At 40.0% G+C, this 11,071-nt stretch overlaps 1 protein-coding gene across 1 annotated transcript; it reads right to left on the bottom strand.

Annotated features, from left to right (window-relative positions):
- Positions 1–921: 921 nt before the first annotated feature.
- On the bottom strand, positions 922–6,791 carry LOC139537351 (uncharacterized). Its single transcript, XM_071338568.1, has 3 exons — positions 6,537–6,791; positions 1,874–2,861; positions 922–1,758 (listed from the first exon to the last, which is right to left on the bottom strand). Exons 2-3 carry the CDS (start codon positions 2,850–2,852, stop codon positions 1,739–1,741), a joined length of 999 nt encoding a protein of 332 aa, XP_071194669.1. The 5' UTR covers positions 2,853–2,861; positions 6,537–6,791; the 3' UTR covers positions 922–1,738.
- Positions 6,792–11,071: the final 4,280 nt, after the last annotated feature.

Below are 11,071 nucleotides of genomic sequence, written 5' to 3'. Positions count from 1 at the left end.
GCAGACTAGTGATTTTGGAAACATTACTGTAGTATTTACTATAGTATTCTACGGTATACTACAACATTTACTATAGTATTCTACAGTATGCTACAACATTCTATATGTACTACACATGCTCGAGGGATACTACAGTTTGTAGTATAGTATTCTACAGTTTACTACAGAATGCTATAGTAAGTACTATAGTAAACGTAAGTATTTTTTTAATGTGGGATGACAGTGATGCCACATTGTTTACATAAAAAGCATTTAGTTATGGTCTGGATTGGTTTACTTTACAACTTTTAATGGTATAGGCCTAGTTCTTAATCATAGCCATACATCATTATAAATAATTTTGTTATGGGCCTCCCGAGTGGATTCTGGGTTTGAGTCCAGGCTCTGTCGTAGCCGGCCGCAACCGGGGGACCCATGGGGCGGCGCACAATTGGCCCAGCGTCGTCTGGGTTAGGGGAGGGTTTGGCCGGCAGGGACGGCGCACTAGCGACTCCTGTGGCGGGCCGGGCGCAGTGGACGCTGTTTCCTCTGACACATTGGTGCGGCTGGCTTCCGGGTTAAGCGGGCATTGTGTCAAGAAGCAGTGGCTGGGTTGTGTTTCAGAGGACGCTTGGTTCTCGACCTTCGCCTCTCCTGAGTCCGTACGGGAGTTGCAGCGATGAGACAAGACTGTAACTATCAATTGGATACCATGAAATTGGGGAGAAAACGGGGTAAATTAAAAAATATATATAATAATTTTGTCATTATGTTATCGATGGAGCTCTAAATAATGGAGCTCTAAATCGATGGAGCTCTAAATTGAGATGAGCTCTAAATAATCATGGCTATTTTCAAGGAAATTTCTAGATGACGCTGTATAGTATGTACTGAAAACAATGTGACACTTGTAAGTGTAAAACATTTGTTGGAGATGTAAAGTAGAGTAATCTTTACTAGAAAATCTTTAATGCACACAGAATTGAAAACAAAGTTTAAGAAAAGTGTAAAGTTATTTCTAGACAATACAATCAATAATATATATAATTGTCATTGTAAAAAAGAAACATTAAAATACAAAGCATAAAAACATTAGATAAGAAATTATAAGGAAGCATGTGTTGTTTCACAGCATAAGCCAGAAGTTAAAGGTTTTATAGGCACCCAAATCTAGATAATTATGTTGAAATATTGGAACAGGCAGCCATCTCCAGTCAACAAGGTGCTGATACCCCCACTTATTAATTTTTCTGCCAAAAACAGCTTGTAAACAGGAAAACATTGGCATCCCTTTTAAGGAAAATAAATGAAAGCCTAATTCTCAACTACAGTAATACAAAAATGTATGCACTGCAATGCATTACAATCTAATTCCTGACATTTTAATTTAAACAACATCAAATGGCTCATTTCCTTGTTATATCTCATCTAATGTGTACCCCCTCCTGGCAAATTAACCCATCGGTAAATAAGGAGTTGTAAGACCACCAAGAGCCACTGCAGGTCAGTCTTTTACATTGAGAGCTTAATTCCTAGACTGAATTATGAATGAAGCCCTTAGCTAAAGTGGTTTGTTTGTAGTCAGTCACTTAGGTCATCAAGATAAACACTGAACACTCAAAACAACCTCAGTGGAACTCTTATCAGGTGACCAATAATTTGTGGAGAAGCCTGACCTAGTCCATGCCTGTGTAGCAAGTACTGAAGTAGATGCACAGTTTTTAAGATGTTCATTGTTGTCAGCTGTACATTTCCTTGGTCAAGACATCAATGAGGCTTCTGAAATTATATGACAAACATGAGACAAGATTCATCATTGTTTGATACACAATTTGATCAGTTAAAGAAGGATTTGTCACATATCCAGAACTGTTTCAGGGTACTACAGACTTACCTTTTTCTCTGTGACTCTTCTGGTGGATCCGCAATTCCTCTGGATCTGAAAACATATTTTGGCAAAAGGGGCAGACAGACTCTGGGATGGTTCTCCAAAACCCTTGTCCTAGGTCAGGAGAGTCACTTAGCTTTACTTGGGCCTCTTGATGACTTTGTGGAGATTTTTTTAGGTCTGCATTCCATTCATCATCACCAGCTGACTTCCTATTGCTCTGATGGAGTGGTCCCGCTCCTCTGACACGCTTCATTCCAGCAACGCAAGATTTTGGATTAGAGAACTTTTGAGACAGCTGATCTGAACACACCACCTTATGGCGAGCCTCTTCCCCCTGTGAGCTTAATGGGGGCCTGGTTCTGGGTGGACTGCTCAAGAGCAGCTGAAGCCGCTGAGGCTTATGGGATGCCTCGTTTGAGGAGGTCACACACTGGATGGAGCCGGAGTTAGGACCAGGAAAGGGGAAAGCAGTATACTTGTCCTGCTTGTAAGCCGATGCTGAACCATCTCCCTGTATTGTCTGATTCCCCCTCACAGAGCTGGGCTGAGAGTTGGTGGATCCAGGTCCCCCTGTCACCCCACACCCTGATCTGGCCAACCCCGAGCTCCAGCTCTCCAGAGGCGGCACAGACAGCTGCTGGATGCAGTGGTGCAGAGAGGGATAATCTACATACCGAAACTTGGGAACTCTCTCCTTGGAAGTGACAGGGGTGTGTCCTCCAGAGGGTCTTCCCAGAGCCAGGGGAAAGCCCTCCAGCCAGCTGTCCAGGGGTGGCACAGTGAGCTGCTGGATGCACTGGTGTAGCGAAGGGAAGTCCACGTACTTGAATCTGGGCATTTTGAGGGGCACCTCAGAGAGGTCCTCTTTTTTAACCCTGATGGGAATGGTAGGCTGTTCCTCCTCTCTCACCCTACGGGTCTCTGTGTCTGGCTCAGTTTTGACCACTAAGGGAACTGTAGGGGGAAGTCTCCTGTCCTCCATGGCTGGCCTCTGAAAACGCACCAAACACAGTTAAATATAAAATTTTGGTTAACCCCCAATTGGTAAAACCAGGCTTCAAATATCGGAAACCATTTCCAAATATATCCAGTAATGTTGTGGCAATAATGGAGGTTGTTCTACTTTGCTTAAATGTATATCCTGCTTTTTTCCCTAAGATGTGTCAATCAAATAGATGTAAATTCACAGCTGTTTGTCTTTTGAATTATCCTCACTTAGAATTGCATGTCCTGTCCAGTTCCTCTCTGCTAAGCAACATATTATTAAGTATGCAGTCCTGACCTGAGCACAATAATTAGCTTAGGGGTTTCCTCTTCTCAGAAATAGCCATAAGCAGCTGTATAGTATAGATATACACTGAGTGCACAAAACATTAAGGACACCTGCTCTTTCCATGACATTGACTGACCAGGTGAACGCTATGATCCCTTATTGAACAGACGTCATCAGAGCATGCAACAGTACAGTGTACTGCCTACACTCGGTTTGTTGTTTTTATGAAATAAATTAAATTAAATAGTTTTCAATAATAGCTAAAGTTTTTGTATTGCTACTGATTCGCGACGCGGTTGGGACCACAAGTTGGTGTCCCGGATTCCTGTTAAGTAGCAGTTAGCTGCTAGCCATCATGAAAATGGAGCAGTGCTAGCCCACAGGTGTTTTTATCCACCGCTGGGCATAAAGACTTAAGGTATGAGATGAGATTTCCACACAATCACAAGATGAAGATACGGTGGAACTGGAAACTGGACAGAAATCTGTCTCCCCTAAATGCACCACCATCAAGCATCTTAGGGAAGAGATTCTCTGGCTGTTCGCTCAGTGGTAGTGCTCCAGTTCTTCCTGTCAGAATAAGCAACAGAGGACTTGGAAACCATATCAACTCCTATAGAAATTGCACTATGGTTATTGTGAGTAACCTAATTTATGTTCCTTTAACTCTACCTTCTAGTGAGTTTATACAAACTGTCATCTCCTACCATTCTGATAGATTGGAGACTGTCAGAAAACGTGGTTGTAACATTAAAAATTTAATAGTTATTCCATTGGTTACCTCTAGGCAGATCACTAGAGAAATCACTAGTAAAACCTTTCTCGTGAATGACCTCATTACTGAGCGCAAAGTTGATTGCATTTCACTGAAACATGGCTGTCTTCAGACTGTAGTACCACTTTTATTGACCCCCCCCCCATCAGAAAAGGGGGAAAGGGTGGGGGGACAGCTTCTATTTTTACTAACGCTCTCAGCTGTAAGGACATTTCATTTCAACTTTGGGTCTTTTGAACATCATGCTATACTGTTTAAATGTCAGCCACTAGTGCTGGCCATAACTCTATATAGGTCACCAAAGCACTGCCCCACTTTCTTTACTGATTTTTATTTATTGTCTATTTATTGTCTATTGTCCTTGAGAACTATGACAAAATCATTGTGTTGGGTGATTTTAATATTCATGTTACCACTGAAGATCTTACCTCTACAGATTTCATTGAGTGTATGTATGAGCAATACTCCATCACGTATTCTGCCTTCCTCTTTTGATAATTTAGTAGATCAATTAAGGGCAACCATTGATGCTACAGCTCCAGTAAAGTTGAAAAAGGCCACATTCAAACGGAGAGCCCCTTGGATGAGTGAGGAAACTAATAGATTAAAGGGAAATTACAGAATAACAGAAGTGAAGGAAATCAAAGTTGCAGGTCTATTATGATATTCTGAGAGAGCAATAAAGCAATTAGAAATACCAGACGGGCTCATTTTTCTAACTTGATCACTAATAATCAGAATCATTTGAGTGTGCTCTTCTCGACCATTGATGGCCTGATAAATCCTACCCCCGCAAACTTATGTGAACTTTCTTCCATATCTAAATGTGATGAGTTTGCGGCATATTTCAGAGATAAGATAACCAACATTAGGCTGGGTATCAGTCAAGCGAGACCTGATGAGAAGTTTGATGATATGTGCCCTAGCCCACCACACAAAGGCACTATGGATTTATTTTCCCTGGTTGACACAGACATGCTCAGAAAAGTGATATCACAACTTAAACCTTCTACCTGCCTTCTCGATCCTATCCCCACCACCTTCTTCAAAACAGTTTTCAATTGCATATCTGAAGAAATGCAAGCTATTGTTAATCACTCCCTGTTCACAGGCACTTTCCCCACTGCACTAAAAACTGCTATGGTGAAACCCCTTCTGAAGAAAAGTAAGTGCTGAACAACAGATTTTTACCTTGTTGGCTCGGGGATTCGATCTTGCAACCTTTCAGTTACTAGTACAACGCTCTAACCACTAGGCTACCTGCCGCCGTGTTCCATGTCTGAAATGTGCTGTATAAATAAAGCTTAATTTGATTTGATATCACTTGTTAAATCCACTTCAATCAGTGTAGATGAAGGGGAGGAGACAGGTTAAAGAATGATTTCTAGGCCTTGAGACAATTGAGACAAGGATTGTGTATGTGTGCCATTCAGAGGGTGAATATCAATATTAGGAAGGTGTCCTTAATGTTTTGTACAATCAGTGTACAGTAAGTTGACCAGTGTGACCAATATAGGTTGACCAGATGCTGATAATAAGGGTAAAACTGGGTCCAGTTGAAGATGCTGTGTGCTGCTCCTCCAACCCCAGGGAGATAAATGGCTTTGCAGGTATGAAGTTAGGAGAAAAGTAGGTCAGAGGCAGACTGATCACACTGCCAGGGGGCCAAAACAAAACATCTGTCACACAGCAGCACAATCTATTGGCCTTGCAACAAATGCCAAGCTTGAGCCACGATACTTTAATACAAACCTCACCCTGCTCACTGCAATAAGTATGGCTAGATTCAAGGGAAGACATAGAAGGTTAGACGGAGAAGCTAAACTTGACTACTACGTCAAATGTATGCACACATGACTTTCTAAATGTCATACATATTCAGCATTTTGATTCACAATATATTTTTTCTTTTGTTTCTTTAAAATACTTTGTGTGTTTGTTGCCATCGTCATTAGAGACAGTGAAATAACAGCAATAGGAGGAATCCCAATATAATCTTATATATGCATGATAACCTACTTATTGTAGTGTAGTTTTTTAATTGAACCTACCATCCTGGCACAGTGAAACACAGAAAGATTTGCTTTGGAACTGTGCCGAGCCGTGACGAGGGGCGGGGGGAACGCCGTGTTCCATATACACTCGCAAGAGGAATTGGGTCATGCACGGTGGCCTACATTTGGAGGATTTGTTGTCTTGGTTTTTCCCTCCCCACATATATTTGGGCTGGCCCGCCCTCGTGCGCTCAACAGCACAAAAGTAACTGGACTACAGCAATATCCATATTTGAAACGAAATGGGACCCTTACATTTTGATAACATTTATCCTAGATTTGTAGTAGAAACACAATGACACGTCGCAATAACTGTGGAGGCAAACGGTTGCATTATTTCCATATGGATCACAGTGTTTCACTTGTAAATTCATAAATATGCATTTAAAAGCGGGGTCACGACTGTTGAATTCATACCGACAATGTCCAATGGGCTATAAAGCGAGTTCTAGAGGGCGACTGGCGCATATACACATCAAAACATAGTAAATTGACAAATGTATAATTATTAGCAGTACAATAAAATATGTGGCTATGCCATGCGTTTCTTTATCCAAGTTTTACCTTTCGTTATAGGTCTTCCTGGAAATCCGTGAAACGCGTAATGAATCTGATTCTTGGTGATGCTCTGTCCTGCATTGTGTGCAATGAAATAGTGTTGTTACGAGATGCAAATCAACCAGTAGCCTAATTGCTCAGACGTTTCGGTTTTGCCGCAAATCGAATAGAAAAAAGACCACGGCTGGATGGCTGACTCTTTGAGCGTGGTTGAAGACACCTGCTACTGGTTAGTTTCAGATTGCTTGATCATTCGATGTCAATGACAGCTCACCAGTAACAGTTATTAAATGATGTATCTCTAAAAGCCTGTAGTGCTACTGCTACCTTGACTGATAGAGTCTCAAGCCAATCAGATTTAGTACAGTCAAACCACGCCCACAGAATCCTTATCTAAATAAAACAATGCAGACCAATGTTCAAATTAGTTACAGTTTAATAGGCGGAGCCTTCGCACTCAAATTACAGTTCAGATAGTGTCCTCTCCATTAGGATGGGAAATATCACGCATTCAATCATATAATCCTACATCCCAGATTATATATTACAGATGGCAGATAACCAAAATTGCTTTTAGGTGCTTTATTTATTAGTAATTATTTATGAGCATAGAATTAGCCTTATACTCACACCAATGTAATTACTCACGTATTACCTTGAAGACACAATTATGGGTTATTTTTAATAATGATATACCCATTTATTCTTTAAGAATATACACTTAATGGATGTGGACTACAACTGCCTAATTACCCTATAATAAGCCAAGGAAAATAGGTGATATTGTCTTTTGTTTGTGTTTTTTGTTCGCAGCTGAGTCAATGTATAGCTTCAAAATATGTAAATATGCTTTACGTTCATAATCTCATGGATTGTCAGTCCTTGCATCCATTGCGCCAGTCTTTGATTTTGAGAGTGGTTACATTTCTCCAGCCCCATCCCTCAGCTTTCTACTAAATCAAGTGGTGGGGCTGCTGTTTGGCTGAAATACAAACTCAGGATTGTAGCCTTACGAAAGATGCTTAGTATGCATCCTAAATAAGCATACTCCAATTTCACTGGATGGTATAGTTTCTAGCTCTTATCAACTAGTGTTCTGTAGCTCTATCCCACTGTGCAGTCATGACATAGGTCTTCCCACCCAGGACCATAATTTCAACCTCTATGCCTTTTGATAAAACTATATGTACTCCTTGGAGTTGTATATGGTTTGTGCTTTCATATTGTTACTTTATATGACTTTTCTTAAACCAGCCAGGAATTGGAAATGCAGCAAAAATGATGGATGTTTAATGCAGAGAATACAGAATGAGATCATCGCTGATCATGACAACGTATTATACCTTTACTATGTGTAGTCATTCACAATACTATGAACATTCAATTAAACATTAAGATTTTCTCTAAATCCTAAAACCATCAACCAAGGGGATCAAGGTCAAGGATTTCTGTCCATGTTCATATGTGCAGTTGGTAATGAGGTCATGTTATGTGTTGTATGTAAAACCGAAGTACATTTACACATAAAACATCACTAAAACCATTATTTATTTACACAAGCACACATAAGACCACACATCAAGATGTACAATTCAGTCATCATAATACCAAACTAAACATTGCTTTTTGGGTTTAATAGACTAAGTCTATATATGTTAGACCAAACACATGTAGCTCATTGTTTGAATAAATTCATTCCTAATAGGAACCATGTACAGCACAAGCTGGTGTTTTACTTTTTGCCTGACGACTCATGAATTTAATTCCACTGCTCTATTGAACACCACATACATTTAGTATGAATCTGCTATCATAGAAGTTGTTTGTGTTACGTCAAAACGAGGGGCGTCATACAAAACAAATTCATCAGCGATTGGATTGTCTCTAACAAATCTAACCAGTCAGAGTATCAAAGTTGATATCGTCATCATGTAGGCCGGCTCTGGCCCAACCCATCGTTTAATCACAAACCCATCGGTTATGAGATCAATCAGAATGGTCAGAATGTGTTCGCATTCCAGAAGTTGTCGAGGAGGGAGGCAAATCCTGACTCATCATGGAGAAGAAACGTTAGTGGGCATAACATGTGGCCAGAGCGATGTAGATGGGTAGCCAGGTATATACCGTGGTTTATGCACATCATTGGTAGCCAGGCAAGTTTACTCCGGTCTCTGCTCTTGATTTGTAAGCAGTCCCCTATCACTCAAAGCTGTAGAATATGTAGAAATCAAAAAGAGTGCCGGCATTATTTTCCCCCAACATTTTATGTTACTTAAATGTAATATTTGAACCAATTCACAGAGCAGAAAAGAGCTTGAGTGAAAGGCAACATGCTGTTGACAAGACCCTATAAGAATTGAGTTTGTAGTTGATTGGCTTTATTTAGCACTTTTCTACCAACTGAGGTACTCAAAGCACTACATAGTAAGGGAGAAACTCACATCATCCACCACCAATGTGTAGCACCCACCTGGGTGATGCACTGGAACCATTTTGTGCAAGAACACTCACCACACATCAGCTGGAAAGGTGAGGTTTGATTTATGCCAATTAGGGGAATGATTAGGTGGCCATGATGGAATGGGGCCTACTCTTACAATAAGTGCCATGGGATTTTTTAATGACCACAGAGTCAAGATACCCATTTAACATCCCATCTGAAAGACAGCACCCTACACAGGGCAATGTCCCCTTCACTGGCCTGGGGCATTGGGATTTCTGTTAGACCAGAGTGCCCCTTACTGGCCCTCCAACACCACTACCAGCAGCATCTAATCACCCATCCAACGACCAACCAAAACAGACCCTGTTTAGCATCAGAGGTAAGCCAGCAGTGAAATGCAGGGTGGTATGCTGCTGGTATGAGTTTGTAACCTGACAAGTTTACAATTTGGTCTCATTTTTTTAATCTAAATGTTTCCCATTGGAACATTTATTCAACCCATTGCTCAGTTTATTTCTTTGTTGTAAGAAAATGCATATCACTTCATGTTAAAACAAATTTACAGTTAAAAAATAAAGAAAAGTGTGATATATTGCCTATACATACGTGAATTTTATTGAATAAGAAAAGAAATACAGTAATAACATGAATGAAGCATGATTTTAAAGAGGGGCGTAGAAATAGTTTTATCTCTATAGAAATAAATGTATGAGTGAACGTTTTTCCTAATAATCTGTTTACGTGAAGCTTCATTTTGGGAACAGTGATTTTGCAATACATTTATTTGATTTGAAAATGATTAAATTAATGTTCCAACTGGCAAATGTTTGAAAAAATATCAATGAATATTTTCTAATGGGTTGATATTTCTCAAATATCATTCAAACAATCAGAAGGCGTTAATTATTGAAGCATGACAATAAGGACATTTAAAAAACAGAACGCCTTGGACCAGATTCTTCAACAGCCTACCTTATACCTTTAAGGAAATACATTACTTCTAAGATGAAGGTATCATTGAGAGCGATTACAGTACCACATTTGAAATAGAGCATGTGCTACATTTTATTATAAACTGGGTGGTTCGAACCCTGAATGCTGATTGGCTGACAGCCGTGGTATATCAGACCGTATATCACGGGTATGACACAACTTTTATTTTTACTCCTCTAATTACATTGGTAACCAGTTTATAATAGCAATAAGGCACCTCTGAGGTTTGTGGTATATGGCCAATATACCATGGCTAAGGGTTGTATCCAGGCACTCCGCGTTGCGTCGTGCAGAAGAACATCCCTTAGCCGTGGTTTATTGGTCATATACCACACCCTCTCGTGCCTTATTGCTTAAATATACCCATGTCATATAGTGGAGTATGAACACTTTTCCATACTCTGTCCAATATTTCTACAAAGCAAAAGAGACAGTAGAGATACATAGAGTATATTACACACAATATCATGGCCATTTATAGTTTATTTCAAGCAAAGAGACAATCTCGTCCCATGTTTGTGTTGTGATGTTTTCATTCTACAGTGACTCCTAAATCAATATATTTGGTATTTTGTACATGATTGTAATACACCTTTATTTATCCCTCCTATTTCCCACATTTGCTAAATTAAAAAAATACTCTTATTTTAACTCATCTTTGCTCTGTGCAGCAAATATATTGTGTTAAAGACAGACAGTGTCTCTCCGACTTTGGCTTATTTGTGCAATGTGGATCAGCACTCGACAGGACACATGGGGTGATGCGACAGACTGTCTGTCAGACACACCCCTAACCCATCCTCTCAACCAACCTGGTCAATTCACCTATCTGGTCTTTCACTCCAACAGGTAGGAGGACTGGGCAACACAATCTGTGGAGAAAAAATCATATATATTATCACTTAAAGGGATATCATAAATGCGGCACTCATTGGTATGTACCTGAATTGAGACAAATTAAAAGGTGTAATGGGTTTGTCGCATAAAGCTTACTTCTTTATTACATTTTTGTAATTATTTTCACTGCATCAGGGATAGCGTACATATGTACCTGAATTGGGATATCATAAAGGGATATCATAAAAGCAGTGACATCAGTGACCTC

Source organism: Salvelinus alpinus, chromosome 13 (assembly GCF_045679555.1).
Source record: "Salvelinus alpinus chromosome 13, SLU_Salpinus.1, whole genome shotgun sequence".
Taxonomy (NCBI): domain Eukaryota; kingdom Metazoa; phylum Chordata; class Actinopteri; order Salmoniformes; family Salmonidae; genus Salvelinus; species Salvelinus alpinus.
This window is presented reverse-complemented; position numbering and strand designations above follow the sequence as displayed.

What these genes read in the sequence shown, in the direction of transcription:
- LOC139537351 (XM_071338568.1), bottom strand. Translation starts at nt 2,852, where the DNA reads ATGGAGGACAGGAGACTTCCCCCTACAGTTCCCTTAGTGGTCAAAACT. An exon ending in GAAGAGTCACAGAGAAAAAG is followed by an intron (nt 1,759 to 1,873) that starts GTAAGTCTGTAG and finishes ATATAATTTCAG; the next exon opens with AAGCCTCATTGATGTCTTGA.